The 20,581-nt window shown below is 40.9% G+C and overlaps 2 protein-coding genes across 5 annotated transcripts in view; one reads left to right on the top strand and one right to left on the bottom strand.

Moving 5' to 3' along the window:
• Positions 1-1,990, bottom strand: part of KCNB2 (potassium voltage-gated channel subfamily B member 2) — a 222,214-nt gene extending 220,224 nt beyond the window's left edge. The window contains exon 1 of the mRNA XM_083451020.1: positions 1,581-1,990. The gene's annotated coding sequence lies outside the window, so the exon portion shown is untranslated. The remainder of the gene's footprint in view (positions 1-1,580) is intronic.
• The window catches only part of TRPA1 (transient receptor potential cation channel subfamily A member 1), a gene marked incomplete at its 5' end in the record, with an annotated part of 180,366 nt that continues 161,449 nt past the window's right edge, over positions 1,665-20,581 (top strand). For 3 of the 4 annotated variants that reach the window (XR_014513869.1, XM_083450929.1, XM_083450928.1), the window contains 16 exons: positions 1,665-2,279; positions 4,009-4,171; positions 7,388-7,563; positions 10,075-10,182; positions 10,936-11,044; positions 11,605-11,750; positions 12,667-12,803; positions 13,258-13,306; positions 14,676-14,775; positions 14,896-14,996; positions 16,446-16,618; positions 16,718-16,882; positions 17,955-18,069; positions 18,362-18,528; positions 19,248-19,341; positions 20,055-20,114. Coding sequence is in view for 3 of the 4 variants with exons in the window: in XM_083450929.1 (XP_083307055.1) it covers positions 1,665-2,279; positions 4,009-4,171; positions 7,388-7,563; positions 10,075-10,182; positions 10,936-11,044; positions 11,605-11,750; positions 12,667-12,803; positions 13,258-13,306; positions 14,676-14,775; positions 14,896-14,996; positions 16,446-16,618; positions 16,718-16,882; positions 17,955-18,069; positions 18,362-18,528; positions 19,248-19,341; positions 20,055-20,114 (2,478 nt within the window). The remainder of the gene's footprint in view (positions 2,280-4,008; positions 4,172-7,387; positions 7,564-10,074; positions 10,183-10,935; positions 11,045-11,604; positions 11,751-12,666; positions 12,804-13,257; positions 13,307-14,675; positions 14,776-14,895; positions 14,997-16,445; positions 16,619-16,717; positions 16,883-17,954; positions 18,070-18,361; positions 18,529-19,247; positions 19,342-20,054; positions 20,115-20,581) is intronic. The other variant, XM_083450930.1, reaches the window with a different exon arrangement.

Below are 20,581 nucleotides of genomic sequence, written 5' to 3' on the forward strand. Positions count from 1 at the left end.
ATGGCCCTTGTGGTCTCTTCCAACTCTATGATTCTATGAAAAAGGTTGCTGACCCCTGCTCTTTAGCACTGTTTCCCAGATAAATAGCACGCTCTTGAACATGCCATGAGTCCCTGCAGTGGAAATAAAAATATAAGCACATATGTGGATATAGAAAAAAAGGGGTGCTGGAACTCACCACGAACACCTCTCTTGTTCTCTTATAATGGCAATGGCACCCACCTGAGAGCTGCTGGAACTCAGTTCCAGCTGGGGAAAAAAAGCCCTGGACATAATAAAGTCATCGAGGGCAGAATTCTGAAGGAACCATAGTTCTGTGTTTGTGGTGACGTATTTATAGTGTCTGCTGCTGCTGGACAGAAGAGATTTGTTTTCCCAGCTTCAATAATAAATTCTACATGTTATGTGCCAGCCCAATCTCTGAGTGGGAAGAGGCTCCAGGGTTTCCAAGCATTTTCCAGAGTTTGACTTCCTTGGAATGATGGTCAACACAGTACAGACTTTTGTGTCTTTGGGATGTGAGGTTTCATTTACACATATATAGAACCTGAGTGTAGGATGGAGGAGCTGAGAGCATTAACAAGATCTTTGAGGGTTTATTTTTAAAAAATCAAGCAGTGTATAAATTTTATATATACAGTGGTACCTTGCAAGACGAATGCCTCGCAAGACGAAAGAGTTTTTCATTTTCTGAGTTGCTTCGCAAGACGGATTTCCCTATGGGCTTGCTTCGCAAGACGAAAACGTATTGCGCCTTTTTTTAAAAACCGCCAATGCATTCCTATGGGAAACCGTCAATGCACAGTGGTGCTTCGCAAGACGAAAAAAATTCACAAGACGAAAATAACTCGCAGAACGAATTAATTTCGTCTTGCGAGGCACCACTGTATATATATATATATATATGTTTCCTTCTGTTATGTTTCCAGGGAAGCCCCAAAGCACAGAACTGAGCAGACTTTTCTCTGCCTCTTGACTCCAGCACCTCACACAACTTTCTCACTGCTGCTCTTCTACCTAGGATCACGTGGCATCCAGCCAAGGGAGCGGGTGGGTGGGGAAAAGACCTACCCCATTTCATGTCGAGCCCTATCACTTAGTTGTAGCTATTGCAACCCAGCTCATTCTTTACTATCCCACTGCCCTCAAGTCTTCTCTTTGCTAGGAAAACCATACCGTTATTTCCTTCAACCTTCCCTCATAAAATGGGCAAGCATTAGGAGGTTTTCTTTTTTAAAAATTTCTTTTTACTAAAGCTGTAGATTAACATTATACTTTTTGTTGCTTAATTACAATGATAATATTCTTCTGGTGTTTCTAGAGTGACGTACCAAATAATTCCCTTGCCAGTTTTATTTTTTTAAAAATTAAAAAGTTTACTTTTTAAACAGCTGCTTGCGTTATTTATAATTATGTAGCTTTTACAGTTTACATTCTGGGTTGTTTTGGTCCCCGTGAGGGGTTTGTTAACCGCTCAGCCTTAGGCTGTATCTTCTTCAGGACATATAAAATTGGCACTTAAAAAGTAAATAGGTTGTTGACAGCTATTCAGTGCTTTATATAATAAATGGGAAACATACTAGGCTGCCGGTGTTTCGGTTCTTTTGGCCTTGCGAGCGTGCCCTTGGGGCGTCCAACCCGCAAACGTCTGGGTACCGGCCTAAATGGTCTTGCTCGTTCCTGAGGGGAAGCAGCAGCACCAAAACGTCTGTCTGAGTGGGGACGTCACCGCATCGACCCCACTGCGCTCCCCACGGCGGACAGCCGAGAGGGGCCCCACTCCTCGGCTGAGGCGCCAATTTCCTCCCTCAGCGGTCGAGCTTTGTTCTAGCGGAGGCCGCTTCAGCCTCGCGAGGCGAGCGCACTGGTGCCGCGCTGTTCCTACGGCGAGACCCCTCAGGTCGCCGCCGCCCCTGCTCTGGCCGCTCTCCCTCAACTCTGGAGGCGGGAATCTCTTCCACGAGCCCGCCGCTCCTCGCGCCTCTTCCTCGTGCAGCCGGCTCCGCCTGACGACGCCCCATTCGCGCCTCCTCTTTTGTGGGTGGGCGCACCTCGCCCGTCCCTCCTCCTCCCGCTCTCTCGGGCTGGGCTTTCCCCTGCACACATGGCTCCTTCTGGTGTCTCCCACAGGTCGCCGCGGGAGACGGACTGGCAGCGAGACCATGAAGCGCGCCTTCCTGAAGCTGTTCCAGTCCGGGCAGAGCAAGCAGGACACCTGCTACGAAGGGGTCGTGTGCGAAGCGGACGCCGCCTCGGTCGCCTCGCAGGATGTATTTAAGGTAAAGCGCCTGGCGCCGCGCGAGTTCGGCGGGACTTAAAGTCCAGGTTAAGGGGGGGGGGGTATAAAAGATTGCAGCCTGAAGCAATCGCGGGGCTACCAGGAGCAGGTATGGAGTGTATTCAGATCTGTGCTTCTGGAGAAATCCTGTTCTGGAGTGTCTGGGTCCTTGGTTTGTGAGCCTCTTTTCCTGCCAGGATTAACCGTGGAGGAAGATCCGTCGAAAATTCAACAGGCCAAAGTTTTCCTTTTGGCTCACCTCCATACTGGCAGACTCTGTACCTGTTGAATCTCTTCCTGGTAAACATGTTAAGTGCACAAAGTGATGGTCCAAAGGCAGTTTCGGTACCCTGGCCAAGAAGTCCAGGATGCTGAAAACTCAGCTCTTAAAAATGATGCATGTATTAGGACTGTACTTGTTTCTGGGATCTAAAACTTCTCTAAAACCTCTTTTGGGACAGAATGTTGGACTAGGTTACCTTTTACAATTCTATGGTTCTTCTAAAAAAAACAAACCTATTTATGTAGAATGGAGAAGAATGGATGAGAATGGAATGAATTTGTAGGATGTTTTGAGTTCAGTTTATGTAGTTTAAAAAGCACACGTTTTAAGGGTTACTTGTTGCTACTCTGTTTTGTGTTGCCTTTAACAGCAATATCACAACTAGCTGAAATTAATCTGGTAATTTCCTATGACTCACAAGCATCAGATATGCTGATACTGTAAAAAGTTTTAATCTTTTCGTTGGCCTTGATCCAAAGGTTAATATAGGTCTTAGGACCTCTCTGCATGTGGGAAAAAACAAAAAACAAAGCATGCAACAGACCCCCCCCCCCAATATATTCATCATATCCACACTCTGGTTCATATGCCATAATGTACTATTTCCATGTAATGAATGCAAGTAGCATTGCTGGAGAGAAAATAGCCATATTCTTTGATGCGATCTCTTGTTTTAAAAATTATGTTGTAGAGTGGGTAAGCACCACACTATGATATTTTCAGAGCTAATACAGCTCAATCAAATGAGCCAAAACTAGAACCCTGCATTTGCTGTCCTGTGAGCCTGGAGGAAAAGTTGAATAAAGATAAGTGGGATAGAATCACAGACTTGTAGAGTTGGAAGGGGTCATCTAGTCCACCCCCTGCAATGAAGGAATCACAGCTAAAAAATCCCTGACAGATGACCATCCAACCTCTGTTTAAAAACTTCCAGTGAAGAAGAGCCCAACATCCTCCAAGGTAGTCGGTTCTACTGTACAACAGTTCTTGCTGTCAGAAAGTTCTTCCTAATGTTTAGTCAGAATCTCCTTTCTTGTAATTTGAATTCATTGTTTGGGTCTTCCCCTCTGGAGCAGCAGAAAACAAGCTTTCTGCATCTTCCATGTGACAGCCCTTTAGATATATTAGGCAAAACATATCCAACTCCCTCAACCGTTCCTCATAAGTCTTGGTTTCTACACCTTTTATCATCTTGGCCACCCTCTTCTGCACTCTCCTTTAATAGATTAAAAGGTGATTCATACAAATGTAATCCAATTTTGTTAACTTTTAGCTTCTGGCTCTACTAGATTAAAAGCAATTAGCATGCAGGTGCCAAGGTATCCCGAAAACAAACAGCCAACCAGTATGCCAAGCCAGTATGTCTATGGAATGTGGCATTTCAGTACTACATTCTCTTTGAAAATAAACATTATTGCATTTTTAAAAAATAATAATCCAAAATTAGGTGATCTCAGATGGAAGTACCTGCAGACTACGAAGTTTCATTAAGAAGAATCGGGATGGTCTTAAGAAACTGGATGAGCTAAATGCCACTCCATTGCATCATGCTGCAGGAGGAGGTCAACTTGAGCTAATGCAAATGATTATAGATGGTTCTTCAACTGAAGGTGACAAAAATCATTATTATTACTTTAAAGCATGTATCTATTGATCAGCACATAGAAAATTTCATGGGAGAAGTCTTGTGTTCTAGTCTCAGCATGTTGGAATGTGTATCTAGTCAGTCAACTAAACTCCTATTCATTCCATAGTATCATGTTTTGACTTTATTAATAGTTTGAGCACAAGTGCAGATGATCAGCTGTAGAAGGATTAATGCATAATGGAATCTGACTGATGCAAAATAAATTATATAGATGATGAGAAAAGGCTAGAACCCTTGCTAACAAATCAACAATGGGGAAAGAAGAAGAAGAAGAGTTTGGATTTGATATCCCGCCCTTTAAGGAGTCTGAAAGCGGCTAACAATCTCCTTTTCCTTCCTCCCCCACAACAAACACTCTGTGAGGTGAGTGAGGCTGAGAGACTTCAAAGAAGTGTGACTGGCCCAAGGTCACCCAGCAGCTGCATGTGGAGGAGCGGAGACGCGAACCCGGTTCGCCAGATTACGAGACTACCGCTCTTAACCACTACACCACACTGGCTTGACACACAGGTGCTTTTGAAACAGTTCTGAATGCAGAGATTAGGGGGCAACATATCAGAGCAGAACACCCCCAGCCTGAAATTTGTAGATTCCACAATCCACATAACTTGATAACCACACAGTATAGCAGCTACTTCATTAACTAATGAGACCACATTACCTTTGTGTGTGCCTTTTCACAACAAATCCCCACATTACCATATGTAGGTCTACTAAATGTTTTCACTGTCTCTTGCTGCGTTGCCTTGAGGCACCAGCCTCGCAGAGGACATTTCTCTCTGCTTATGTACCCATGTGGCACTCAGGTGACAATGGTAGGTCTTCTGGTGACTGGTGAAAGGAGCATGTGATGCAAAGGAGATGCGCTTATAGCTTATTGGAATGTTGCCCACTTCAAAAAGCAGTTGTAGTTGTGAGCACCCATGTAATATTTGTGTGCAATTCCATTCTCAGGGTTAGTCATCTGTGGACAAATTTCTGTGTCTTTGTCTGGTTTCATGAGTGCAAAGCAGCCTTCTTCCACTGTGGAACAATAGTCCTCATCCAAAGCTGCCATAACAGTCTTCTGTTCAGGGCATTCTACCTTCAGGGCAGCTGCAGCAATGCTTGCACATGCAGACCTGAGTCTGTTTCCACAGACTGAGAACTCATTACTTTACCACTTTGCTAGCAGATTGAGCTCCTCATTTACAGTGACATCACAAGGGCGCACATAGAATTTTGAATGTGCACCTCCATGGTCTGTAGTTTCAGGTTGCTGTGTGTGTTTGTGTGCACGCGCAAAGAACAACATGCATGCCTTGTGCCCCCTAAATCTCTTCTGGAGGGTTGAGGGAAGCACCAGAACAAATTTAGGAGGCACTGTGGTTTACACTGGAGAGGAGAGGCAGAAAAGTTAAATTGCACAGCTAAAAGTTGTTGCACTAGTATAACTATTTAATTGGATGCTGCCCTAGATCTGCATGTCCAAACTTATGTGTTTCTTGAGGAGCAGCTCCCTATAGCACATGATTAACCGCTTTTAAAACTGAGGGGCCTTTTAAAAGCAGTTAAATGTTTTCTGCAGTTCAGAGAAAAAAACTGAAAAGTAGAGATGGATATGCTCAACTTCTTGGCCATATCTAAAGTAGCTCTTTAGATCCCCAGACCATTCTGCTTCACTTCTGTGAGATACTTTTATGCTGTAAATAGTGGTAACAAAAATGACATGTGTATCCAGTCCTCCATATAATACTAAATTTTGTTTGTGCCATCTCTGGAACTTCTCTGGGGAAGTTGGAAGTGCCTGGTAATTTTCTGGCCATCAAATAGCAAACAGAGACTGGCATCCAACTAGCCATACTCAGAGCAGACCCACTGAAATCAGTGGGCTTCATTTACTTGTTCATTTGTTTCTGTAGGTCTACTCTTGAGTGTGACTTAACTGTGGATATGTATGGTGTAGATAAAGTGGGTAGAGAGAAAGTTTTCTTCCTCTCTCACTGTACCAGAATGCAGGAGAATCCAATGAAGTTGAATGTTGGAAGACTCAGGACAGGTAAAAGGAAGTGTGTCTTCACACAGCACATAGTTAAACTATGAATTTCACCACCACAAGATAGTGATGGCCACCAAATTGGGACAGCTTTAAAAGGAGTTTATATAAATTCATGTTGGGTAAAGCTGTCGCTGTCTACCAGCTGTTCTGCTTCCAAAGACAGTATGCCTCCAAATACCTGTTGATGGGGAACACAAAACAGGTGAATATCCTATTTGTGAACTTCCCACAGTGTTTGACCACTGTGAAAACAGGATGCTGGACTACAGTGACCTTTGGTCTGATCCAGCAAGACTTTTCTTACTTTCTTCTGATCAACCAGGTAATCTTAGTGATTTTTAAATTTAAGAGTCTGCAGGTATATTATATTGCTATTACCGATCTACACCTAAAAACGTTCTGGTAGTTCTGTAAAATACCCATGCCCCTTGAAAAACTGGGTCTGTGATGCATGATCACTTTACCATGCAGTCGAACACAGCCTACATGACCGCAACTATTCAGCACATTTCAGTGTCATGTGACTTGGTAATTGCACCAGCACCATCTTCCCAATTCTCCTTCCTCCTGTTTTCTCCCCTTCTCTGGTGACATAGTACAGCTTGTACCACCATAACTCTTAGGTGTCTAGGCTTTTAGGTACTGTGTCTGTTTTGTGAGGAAAAACATTTAGGAAATGACTTGAATAGGAACATAGCCCATGTAAAAGCACCTGTGTGTCAATTCTGCATTTGGAATTATACTCTTCTACTTACTGGATTTATTTTCAGATGGCTATATCCTATTGTAGAAAGCACATCTTTGTGTCATACCCTGGAAGCAGCAGATCAATAACAGGCTGGCCTCAAAAAAGCAGACAATTAGAATGCATTTACAAGTACAGATAAGTAGAAAAGGCATTAACTGCTCTTTTAAGAGTGTATCACACACTTTCATTTAGATTTTATTATTTAAATTTAAAGTATGCAAATGATACGGGACAAAATCTGCTGAATAAAGGTTGGCACTTGCTAATTATTCTAACATCTGCATCTACAGTTACTATTTTTGTTAAAACATTATGATTATTAATATCAGTCATTGTGTGCATCATACAAGTGTGATATAACATCCGCTCTGTTTTCTTACCCTTTGGCCTAGTGCTAAATGTGACTGACTGCTCTGGAAACACACCACTGCATTGGGCCACGAAAAAATCCCAGATTGGAAGTGTTAAATTACTTCTCAGCAAAGGAGCTAACCCAAACATTCTTAATTCCAGTATGATGGCTCCACTTCACTTGGCTGTGCAGTGCCTTCACAATGAATTAGTTAAGGTAAAGTTTAATTCCAAGTTCATACGCTTGCCAATGAAAAGAGAATAGTAAAGCGGTCTCTATGTGAAATGGTTTTGTTTTATTAAATATGTATGAATGGCTTCCTCCATCAGCTCATGCAGTTTTCTAAGAGTGACTAGGGGAGAGTGGCCGGCTCTGAAAATATTTTGATATTAAAATGGATAGTGCAGTTTGTGAGTTTGAGCCCATCACACTAAAAATTGGGCAAAGTCATGTTTTGGTCCACCATCTTGATTCAAAACGGCACATGTCATCCGAGCATCAATGAAGACCACCGCTCCCGCTGCAGGAACCATCCTGCTGAGTTTGGCTATGATATCTCAAGAGGCAGCCAAGCCTATGCCAACAAAGCCATACCAAAGTTGTGTTTGGGTCTGCCATCTTGATTCAAAATGGCTCCCAGCATCTAAATGGTGACGAACCCCATTTTCACCACCTCAGGAACCATCACACTGAGTACAGTGATGATGTCTTGAGAGGTGGATGAACCTATGGAGGGCAGATGGATAAATCGCTTTCCAAAATATATACAGCCGTTCCCCATCCCTCCCACTTATGCAGTGGTTACGTTTTGGGCCCGTGCACACAGAAGTGAAATCGTGTAAAGTGGGCAACACCCTCTAAATGCCCTTTAAATGCCTTCTCTGCCACTCTCTCTTCAATCCATACAAAATACTTTATCCAAAAATCTCCACATTCAGATCTTTGGCCGGCAAGTCACTGGAGGGCATGCGGGAAAGAGGCTGATGCAGCTCTGGTACCCCACACAACAGCTTTTAGTTTGGGAGGCTGAGCAGCCTTAACAAATCCCTGCTGTGCCTCTGGTCTCTTCAGGGCTTCCTGCACCCTTATTGACATCCTCTTCAGGCTCCAGAGAGGGTCTCCTCGTGAGCCATGAGGACTTTCCAGCTCTCTCCCTCCATTTCCGGGTTTGAATCTATTTATTTCCTTGTGCCGCACATATATGCAGTCATGCCCAAGCAGTGGCGTAGCGTGGGTTGTCACCACCCGGGGCAAGGCAAGTAATTTGTGCCCCCTAACCCGTGGATTTGCGCCCCCTAAACCTAACCCCCAGATGTTGCGCCCGGTGCAGCCGGCCCCCCCTGCACCCCCCACGCTACGCCACTGTGCCCAAGTCAAAGTGGAGTAATAAATATTATGGGCTGAGTGAGGTGGAATCCACACACATATAAAAAATGTTGTGAAAATGCATTTAAAAAAAAAAAGTTTTGAAAACTACATTGAATTTGGCATAGCTTACTGCCACCATCTAGTGTCACATTTGTATTTTGCGCTTTACAGCACATTTAAAACATTTTATGTGCAGCTGTATAACTAAGTCCTGACTTAATTCACACACAACCTTCCCTTTATGCTTGGCTGGTTGATTACTTCTTTGATAGTTGCCAGATTGCTTCACTTAGTGTTTATTTGTTCGTGTGTTATGGATTGTACATTTGTAGAAGATTTTCTGTTGTCTACTCAAATGTAGGTAAATATGCTCCAAGCTTTTATTGCTTCTCTGCTTGTTTTTCTTTGTTGTGGAAGTCTCAATTAATTCTGAAGAGCCCCACACCCAAATAATAAGGTAGTCTTATGATCTGAACTGTAAATTAACATTTATGAAAATTTTGTGCTGACATATTAGTGATTTAAAATCTGGATTTTACAGCATGCTGTACTATCTCATGGAAGATAAATGCCTCATCTCACTGGCTGCAAGAAGAAGCAGAGAATCAGTAGCTCAGTAGATTTCCGGACTTATTCTTCATATTTTAAGAGCAGCTAGAGCTGCAGGCAGAAGCAGACTTTGGTCTTTCAAATTTCAGTGGTGCCGTGTGCAAGACCAAAATTCAGCACACACACACACCCCACCTCTCGCGTTCCGTTCTGCTCAATTCACTATGTCACAGTTGTGATGCCCTGTGGCGTCCCCTAGGCTCGGCGCACCCTAAATCCACCTGTGGTACTGAAGTTTTTTGAAATATGGAGATAAACTGTTGAAAGCACACCACAGAGCCAGGGTGGGGAAAAACTTTTTTTTTTTGTCAAGGGCTACAATCCTTCAGAAGCAATCTGTCAAGGGCCACATGTATGGAAATGAAACCTGTGTTGGGTAGGCAGGAGTCAAAAGGCTGATTCTTTTCAACACTTCACAGCCATCATTCATGCAGTTATATGTAACCTCTAGGATCAAATGATACATGTGAGGCTCCAGGTTGCTTCAGAAGTGGGAAATCTTGTGAATGGCGTGGAGAAAACATACCTAGGCAAGTTTCCATCAGCTGTACGTTAGCTGCACGCAGAATTAAAGGTCCAGGCCCGTTACTAGAACACATGTCAGATGGCCTGTGCCTGAGACAGTTGCTCTGGAGTTACCTATGGGGAAAGAGAGTGGGTCAGAGGTGTGTTCTACTTATTACTCCTGAGATAAGCACAGCAATGATGTGACAGAAGAGCCAGACTTTTAAATTTAATTTTAATGTTTAGATTTTCGTCGAACACAGTGCTACAGATGTGAACCTGGAAGGAGAGAGTGGGAACACACCCATATTACTTGCATGTTATAAAGATAATACTGAAGCACTGAAACTTCTGGTATGTACAGAAAATTATTTACTTTTTTGTTTGCCTTTCTCTGTGAATCAGTGTGGTTCTCTTGCCTTTTCATATTTCTATATACTGTAGCAAGTTATGTGTATAAGCATTGCACATGTAATCATTAGATGTGGCATCAAGGAGCTGGTCACAGGCATCTACTGTGGAACCTATCAGAAAATTAGAAGCTCTTGTTTTTTGAAAAGAAGGATCAAAAGTTTACCCTAACAAATTTGTGTGATAAAACATTAGGTGAAGGGAACAGCAGGTGGACTTTTACTTCCTTGCTAGTCCCTGCTTGTCAGCAAGCTTTCACCTGCAAGTTTCATATGAATTCTGAGGTTTTATTAACTTGAAGTCCACCAGACTTTCTTATTCCCAAAAGTAAAGACCTAGAAGGGCAAAAAAAGTGAGAGTCACACTCTTCTAGAATCTGCTGCCATGGCCATCAGCCTATGGACTATGACTCTCCCTGCCCCTTTATCATTGAAGAGGCCTTTGGGGTAATCTTCCATCTCTTAATGAGAGAGGCGCTGATAGGCCCCACGTGTCAGCAGCTCCAGTCATTGCTAGTTTCCCAGCTACTGACCCATTGGCCTTAGCCTTTCACAGGTGCCAGTTCTGATCCAAATAAAGTTACATGTGTCTATCATCCTTTTGAAATCAATAAGTAAGTGCTTAATATGTTCTAAGTATTCAATCTGTGAACTGTTTAAGAAATTGTCATCTTAATATCGGATAATTCTCTTGCAGATAAAAAATGGTGCTAAAATATGTAAAGCAAACAGTTTAGGATGTATGCCAGTCCATGCAGCTGCATTTTCTGGTGCAAAAACATGCATGGAGATTATCATAAAGAAGGGTAAATACATTTTACAATATTCCATCAATATTTATTTCATTCAAAGCATAACTCACCAAGCCCTGTTTCTTAAAACTGTAGCCTGAATTCAGATCACACATTTCTTACTTCATCGTTGCAATTATCAGTTATATGAAGATATCCTTGTAATATTCCTATGTAAGGCAAATCAAGCAAGGATTTGATAAGATAGTATTTTATTAAATATTATTTGAACTGATTATTTAAATGTATATTCAATATAGTGAGGTAATATTTTGGGGATTAAGCCCTGATCTAAATCTCTCATTGGCCCATAGCCTCACAAAAACTTATGCATCTGTTTTTCTCCTTGTAAGCTTAACAAAATCTAATCAGGTGCATGAATTAGGTTGCTATTTAATTGATTATACTTATTACTTTATAGTCATAACTAAATATAGTTGCATAAATATGTCGCAACATCAGAAGATGCTTTGGCAAAATGAATATGCTTCAAAATGGGGAGGAAGTTTTTGTTTCTACCTCTTGTCATATATGATATCCTGTTATTTGTAACCATCTATTTTTTAATCGTTAAGGTGAAGAATTAGGCTATTCCCCTAAAAATCACATCAATTTTACTAATAATGGAAAGTGTAGTCCTCTTCATCTGGCAGTTCAAAGTGGAGACTTGGAAATGATTAAAATGTGCATTGAATATGGAGCCCAAATTGATTTGAAGCAGGTAAGAGCTAAGAAAACACACGTTTATTTAAATATACTGTGCAAGAAAGTTAAAGAATGGAAAGGCTCCCTTTGTTCACCAGGTACTTTGAGTATGATGGAAGGAATCCTGCCAGTGCAGGGGGGGGGGGTTCTGCAAATTCCTTGCTCTCCCTGCAGTAGCCAGTGCCATGCCTCACACCAATGTGGAGGGCCCCCAGCCCTCTGGAACAGTATGGGAGGTGGGGTTGGGGTTCCAGTGGGAGAAGAGAATTGGCAAAAATCGCCCCTGCTATGTGCAGGAACATCCCCTGACAGGAACTGTGTTCTGGGAGTGCTTTTCCCCAGTAGGAGCACAGTCTAGTTCCACCCAGATTTCTGACTGAAGATGTAGACAACATAGTGTTCACAGCAAACTCACTACATTAGCTCATTATGTGGTATGAGGCTAGTTTTTGTTTCCATACTTCAAAATAATAACCTGCAGGGGCATCACATCCCGTTTTGCTGCCTGAGGAGAAATGGGAGCGTGTTTGCCATGCCACTGTGGGCTCCCTTACCTGGGTTGTATGGCTGCAGCCACAAAGATGGCAGCAACAGCTCTCTGGAAGCCAGCACCACTTTTCTGGTGGGGGCAGGAGGGGTGATCACAAGGGTGCAGCATCTTGGTCCTCTGTCGTCCGAGGCAGCAGCCCAGCCCACCTCAAGGATGGGCCAGCCCTGATAATTTGTACGTATGTATATATGGCTATAATAGGAAGTGCCTGTGCTATAAATTGGCCAATGTGCAAAATGATAGTTGGAATTTGACCAAGACCCTTGTTCTAAATTTCAAATCTATAAATGGAGAGTTTTGGACTATTATGGAAAACTTTTAAACATTTGCATAGGAATGGGAATAACTAAGGCTTTCTTGTGCTTTGTGTTCCCACTTTTAGAGTGACAAATGCACAGCTCTTCATTTTGCTGCCACCCAAGGAGCTACTGAAATTCTTAAACTGATGATGTCATCTTATGCAGGCGATGAACCTATTGTTGACGCATTAGATGGAAATAAAGAAACATTGCTTCACAGGTGAGGCCTTTGCCTAATTCTACTTTATTTCTGAGTATATTTGAAGAGGTCATATTTAATGTGGGGGGAACAGGCTGGAATGTGCTCCCTCATCTGTCATCCCTACTGATTTGTCCACTGGGTATATTTAAGATTCTGCACTGTCACTGAGAGTTGGGTAGCTAACAGCAATAAACACTTGATGCATTTCAATCAATGAGCATGATCCAAAGCATTTTGTATGCAGGATGCTTTCAATTTTTGAAGGGAGATCTCCAATAAGGGGATTTCCTTGTCGCTGCCATGAACAAGAACAGGGAAATACCACAACAGGTGCACATGGGAAATCTCTAATAATGGCGAAGTCCGCAACAGACAGCTATTTCAGACTGTCAAAGAAAATCATAATGCTTTATACTTAATACCATTGTGTTTTTATTTTAACAACTTGGTTTGCTTTTCATTATTCCTATAGGGCTGCATTGTTTGATCACTATGACTTGGCAGAATATCTGATATCAATGGTAAATATTTAATTTTAATTGAGTTTATAATGGTAATAAAGGTCTGTGCTAACTTTACTATCAGGTTGCATAGTAACATGCATGAAATACATACTTAAAAAATTAATTTCCTGTTTAGCAAGTACAAATGGATATGGAGGGTGCTTTCACCAATGGGTCCTCCAATTTTTTTTTGTTCATAATCCCCCCCCCCCCAAATGGGTTGTAATCCAAAAAAAAAGGTTGCAAACCGGGAGAAGCACTTCCAGGTTTGTCGTGTTTGTAATCCAAAACGTATACAAACCAAGGTAGCACTGTATTGGATGAAAATTGTAAGCCTAGCATCCTATCAGATAAATAGGTCTGGGTTTTGTTTCTTTGTTTTCTAGTCACCGTTTCAAACTGCCTTTGCTTTTGCCTTTCCTTCCAAAAACTGCCTTTGGTGACATGAACTTTACCGTGTTTTTGTTTCATCCTTGTCAATATTACTGAAGTTTGATGTGGAGCTTGTGTGTATTTCTGTGCATAACGCAAAACAAAGTACAGAGTCAAACAGATACTATACTGTTACTCAGAGATATACAGACCTACACATATTTAACACCAAACTTAAATCAAATGGTGTGATGGGATGAAAAGGAAATAGCTAATCATGAAATACAGATACAAACAAACAAAATAAAAAAGAAAAGGGGTCCAAGGGAATTAGATTTTAGAAAAGGCTGGTCCAGATTAGAATAAGAAGGTCATATAAGCAAAACACAACCACGTTCACAGATCTGTTAATTTTGCTGGTCCTGGAAGAGTCAATCTGCAAAAGAGTATTGGACAACAAGTTCTGATTTTACTTGAATATCCATTCTCAAAGCATTTTTGATTGGACAGCCCTAGTAAATCCCTTCTTTGGTTGGAAGCTGCAGCTGTCAGTCATGAGATGGAGACAGACCTGAATAACAGCTGTTTTTTGTAAATCCAGAGATGGAGAATCAGCTGTTGCTTATGTTTCTCTTTCCTAGCAGACCTTTGTGCAATCTGATACCTGCATATACCTAAAAAATTCTCATCTGAATGTCTGCCACCTCCACCCACATTCTGCCTAAAGGCTCTGATCATATGCATACTTAGGGTGTTACAACCAGCCAAGTTTTTTATTTTCCCCCTCCCTCACTTGTTTACTATCTAGCTTGAATAAGAGTTCTGGAAGACTTGAATGTTTGTGTGCTATTTTGTGATGTTTTAGTTAAGTATTCGCTTAATATGCATTTTAGAAGCCCGCTTGATTTAAGAGGAAAATAGGCTACAGCTTTTCAAAGCAAAAACGCATCTACAGTATGCTTCCAATTTAATTACATACAACCATTGATACAGTTTAATGGAATTTTAATTGCAGGGAGCAAAGATCGATAGTGTTGACGTTGAAGGTCGAACTCCACTACTACTTGCTACTTATTGTGCATCATGGAAAATTGTGAATTTATTACTATCAAAAGGTACAAGATAAGGAAAAAAATGCATTATGAAAAGAAATGCATTATGTTATTAAATGACAACATGCCTATTCGAGGTCATCGGCTTTGAAATCTCTGCTAATTTTCTTTATGCTTATTTAGGAGCAAATGTAGAATTAAAAGATCATCTTGGTCGTAATTTTTTGCATCTAACAGTACTACATCCTGGAGGATTAAAACATCTGAATGAACAGTTTTTAAAGGTACAAGAAGCATCTGCTTATGTATGTTAGATTCATGCACTAATTCATAGTGTTTGAGAAATATTACTCTCATTTTCTTCAGAATATGCTTATAAAAATTGTTTACATTTGCATTTTGCTCATAGTATACAACATAGCTGTTTAAATATTTCGTTCTATGAAATATTGCATACATCTTATACCACAAAACATTGCACAAATGCATTCACATTTTAGAAAGAGAAAGAAATACAGAGGATTAGAGGTAAAATAGAACTTTTTATTTTTTCTGTAATTGACACATTTATAATTGCATACCTTTCACCAACACCTCGACTGGGGCATTAAAATATTCAGCATACATATACTAGGAAACAGATTTAAGTTCAAAGTGGAAGTGCACTTTGTGGCTACATTCACACAGCACTCATTTTCATCTTATTTGCAAAGAGATTTTTTCTGGAACACAGAAATGAGTGCTAAACTTGTGCTGTATTCTGTTATATTTTCAGAAGAAGCTTTTACATTTTATAAAAGCTCAAATACATTGTGGAAATTAATAGTTAATGTTGGGAAATGGAATAAACTTCCATGTGAATGCAGCCCTTGTCTACAGTAGCAAACAATATAAGGATACTTTATGGAAAGCTATTGTGTTTATGGAGTATCAACTGCCTTAACTCCCTATTGACCCAATTCATTGCCTTCTAAGATGTACACTGTCAGGGTTGTCTTAAGCATATGCGGCGCCGGGGTGCAAAGATCCGTCCGGCTCCCTCCCCCCAGCTTGCCCAGTCCCAGGCACGCAGGCGGGCGGAGCCAGCCAGCCGCCTCAGCATCTCGCTGGCTCGGTCACCCCTGAACTCGCGGCGTAGAGCTGCCCACAGCAGAACAGCCCACTGGGGTGCTCCAGCCAACGGGCGGGCTCCTCCCCAGACTCAACTCTCGGTCCCCAGACTCTTGGCCTGGTGCCCCTGAGAGCCCAGCGCCTGGGTGCCCCGCACCCCTAGCGCCTATGGGTAAGAGCCCTGCACACTGTGAATATTTCAGTCTAAAACCCTCCAAAATGTTCAATGAAAATGTGTTATAATACATTCTACTACATTTCTAGCCGCTAATCACATTCACTTGATTCTTTGAGGAGCCATAAATACCATCTGAACTGAATCTTGGATTGAGTCTCTTCCAAGTGAGAAACATTTTTTGGCTCATAGACTTTCTGCCATTCTGTCTCTTCAATAAAGGTTCCCAGATATCTCCCCCAAAGCATAACATTCTCTCATTAAAGTAATAATAATTGCAATTTGATAGAAGCAAGTATTTTATTTTTAAAATTCTGATTCTGTTGCCTGATTTGTCTTATCATGTTTCTTTAGCGAAAATTCAGTAAGGACTTAAATACAAAAATGGGTTTTGCAAAAAGACAGATTCCATAAGGTGCTGTTAATGTGCTGTACTCTTCGTATGTAACAGATGAAGCATATTAAAGATCTCATAACGGATGAAGATAACGAAGGGTGCACTCCTCTACATTATGCATGCAGGCAGGGGGTTCCCCTTTCAGTGAACAGCCTCCTCGAACTGAACGTTTCCATCTGTTGTAAAAGCCGAGATAAGAAATCTCCTTTGCATTTTGCAGCTAGGTAAGCCTATGTCCTCCCTAATTGGCTGTTTCACATTCCTGATGTCATCATGAGTATATGCAGCAAAAGTTTGGGTTTTTTTTTTGTTTTTATATGTAGCTATGGGCGTATCAACACCTGTCAACGACTCCTCCGTGATATGGTAGATACCAGGCTCTTGAACGAAGGAGATAAGAAAGGGATGACTCCTCTGCACTTGGCTGCTCAGAATGGTCATGAGAAGGTAGTGCAGTTTCTCTTGAAGAAAGGTGCCCTCTTTCTCTGGTAAGTTTTTTGTTTTCTCCCCCCCCCTTCAAGTTAACAATAGAAATGTAAAGCAACTTGCATACATTAGATATGCATAGCCTTAGATTAATCTGAGTTATCAAGAAAAGAACCCTGTTCAAGAAAAGTGATATATTTTGTGTTTAATTCATTGACAAAGATGCAAAGATAATTGTGTGATCAATAACTGAGCAGTGTCTCTGGGTAGCTAATGGAGGCATGCATAGGAATATGGGAAACTGTCTCCTATACCATTGATTTCCCTATACCATTGATTTACTTAACTCAGTGTTGTTTACACTGATTGACAGCGGCTCTCCAGGGATTTTGATGAAACAGAGATGAGATGAAATTTCACATATTTCCAGCAGCTGTTAAATCTAGCTTGGCATGCTATAATTGCCAGTCCATAAAGCCGGTGCTGTCAGTTCTAGTCACCTTTTTGGTGGTGTGAAAGAGGGACCTGAATTTGTCACCTCTGTCCTCACATAAATGGCCAGAGTGCCACCTTGATTGATCAGGGCTGTATTCATGTTCATAATACCAGTTATTCTTCAGTTTGAAATACAGTGGTACCTCAAGTTAAGTACTTAATTCATTCCGGAGGTCCATTCTTAACCTGAAACTGTTCTTAACCTGAAGCACCATTTTAGCTAATGGAGACTCCCGTTGCTGCTGCTGCTGCGGCGCTACGGCGCGATTTCTGTTCTCATCCTGAAGCAAAGTTCTTAACCCAAGGTACTGTTTCTGGGTTAGCGGAGTCTGTAACCTGAAGTGTATGTAACCTGAAGCGTATGTAACCTGAGGTACCACTGTACACTATACAAAATATTAATATTGCAGTGGGAAATCACAGCGCCATGTATTTTTACACAAACCACTTATATATCTGTGTAGTTAAGATTTTGCTTTTTCCAGATCCATGTAACAGCCTGAACATAGACCAAAAAAAGAAAAGAAAAAAAGAAATGTGGTCAGGGAATTATAGTATGTAATAGAATATTAGAATATTACAGTATGTAATAATATGACAATACCTTGTTCTGATTTATTTCAATCTGTTTTTCGAAAGTGATTATAAAGGCTGGACAGCTTTGCACCATGCTGCGTTTGGAGGGTATACTCGCACAATGCAGATAATTTTGAATACTAATGTGAAGTGCACAGATAAAGTGGATGAAGAAGGGGTAAGTCTTGCACAATCTTCAGCAATATATAATAAAAGTATTATGGAGTAGCCCCATTGTACTACTCGGCATATAAGTCTGCAGAAGGGCTGCCATATTCCAGTTCCCCAAATCTTGGCTGACTAACCTGCACAATATGCACATTATTTACTAATTAGGTGGGTTGGGGAAAGGGTAAGCAACCCTCACCCTGGGGCATGGGGGCATCGTAAATGGGAAATAAATATGTGACTGTTTCAGTTAGTTCATATTCTAATGACATTCTATTTGATATGTTATCCTTGTGGAAAAGAACACGGCCCTCCATCTTGCTGCCAGAGAAGGCCACGCCAAAGCCGTTAGACTGCTTCTTGATGACAGTGCCAAAGTACTCTTGAACAAAAACGAGGCTTCTTTTCTTCACGAAGCCATACACAATGGGCGGAAAGATGTCGTAAACACTGTCATCTTACATAAAAGGTAAGAAGCACCTGATACCCAACAATATATAATATCTAGCATAGGGATCTATTATTTTTCACACTGTGTGTCTACCATACCATTTTAACAGTTTGATTTCTGTACCATTCACATTTGCTTTCCCCCATGAATTTGTACTGCTCTTTCTCTTAAACGTTATCCTTGGGAAAAGTAGCTGGTTAGAGAGGAATTTTGAATATCTTTCTCCACACTTCTCTCTGTGAGACAGGACGGGGAACATTTTTTTTGTCTGTGAGGCCAGACAAAAGGAGGAGGGAGCTCCTCCTTTAATAATTTATCTGTTCCTATAGCAAATTCTAGGGGACGCGGATGGCGCTGTGGTCTAAACCACAGAGCCTAGGGCTTGCCGATCAGAAGGTTGGCGGTTTGAATCCCCGCAACTGGGTGAGCTCCCATTGTTCACCCAGGGATTTCCCTGCTTTTGCCTGTTTAACTGCCTCTGCCACCTCCTGAGATGTTATTGATGTATTCAGATCTATTAATTTCTCCTCTTTTTTGGTAGGTTACTCTCTTTCAAATACTTACCTATTTCTATAATCCCCCCCCCCTTTTCTTTCCTGTATAAATCCGTGAAATATTTAACAAATGCTTTCCTAATTTCCTTCAAATTATCTATAACTTTTTCATTTAATTTGATTTTATTTATAATATTCTATGACAAATAATATTCTAAGCCCACTCAACTTGGTTTTTTTCAGATGGGAAGAGACAGTTGTAACGTTTTCTCACCATTCAAGTACAAATAAATGTCCTCTAATAGAGATGGTTGAATATCTTCCTGAATGTTTGAAAGTAAGATTGTATACTGAACAATTTAACTTGGGATTAAAAAAACATAGGTTTGGGTCACGTGTAAAAGAATCTGTTTTATACCTTGTCTTAGAGCCTTGTGTGAGTAAAGTAAAACTAAACCTTTAACATATCAGTGGGAATCAGAATGTCTGTAGTGATGAACTGAAATAATAATTAAATCCAAAATGCATGCAATGTGGGTAGCAGTCAATGAATAAAACCAGCATGAGAAGGTAATAAAAAGTCACAACAATACATGAAAACCACAATATATTGCACATTTCTCAGTTGAATGTAATAAATGCATATAAATTAATAATGAAGAGTCTGCATAAGCCGGCAAACCTCCCAATTGTGTGAAGTGCTGTGCCTGAAAAGGGAGGTTTTGGAATAGTTTACTACATGATTCTTTTTCATAGAGCCTGAAACTTTAGCTTGGATGTGCATTTGAATTTGGGGATTTTGAACTGGAAATATTAATTGCACTTTTATTTTTTGTGAGCTATTTCAGTTCTTGTCCATATTGTAGCATCTGAGTGACTCATTGTGTCATTTGGAATTGCTGTCCTAAACTTTTGAAGAAAAAAAATATTTCTATCCGAGCTTGGAAAATCTGCTTTATGGGTGCATAACACTTTTATTATTAAATATGTTCAAGTGTTGTCACAAAGCACTGAAATGCTTCTTTTTCTTCTCCTCTTGGTCTCTATAAGTTAGTTTTAGACAATTGCATCACTGAATCATCAGATGACAAGGCATCCAAAGACTTCTGTGTAAGTTAAAAAAAAATGGAGACATTTTAGAGTTGCTAAAGCATTTGATGCATTGAGAGACAAGTCATGATTCCTGGCTTTGTATTGTAATACGGGATTATCATCTTATGAATCTAGGTGTGTATTGTCTTGGCTAGTATTCTCTAATGCTCCTGGTTGTCTTCATAGAGGCAGAGGGGTCTTCCAACAGAACTGTTAAAGCAGGGCCTTTTGAGAATAAAGTATAATTTTAATTTGTTGCATTGCACAGTGGATGTACATCTTTCGATATGGCAGTAATGCTGGGAGCAACTGCAAGCTCTTGAAAACAGAGTAGCTACTTTGTGTTGGGATGTTGGACAGCGCCCCTTGCAACTAAAGTAATATTAAAGAAAATAGATGCCTCACCGCTTACAATATTTCTTTTTTTATTTCTTTTTCCATTTCAGGATTCATACTTCCTGAAAGTACAAAAGTGTGTATGTGTT

Source organism: Podarcis tiliguerta (assembly GCF_965153285.1).
Source record: "Podarcis tiliguerta genome assembly, chromosome: 7".
Taxonomy (NCBI): Eukaryota; Metazoa; Chordata; class Lepidosauria; order Squamata; family Lacertidae; genus Podarcis; species Podarcis tiliguerta.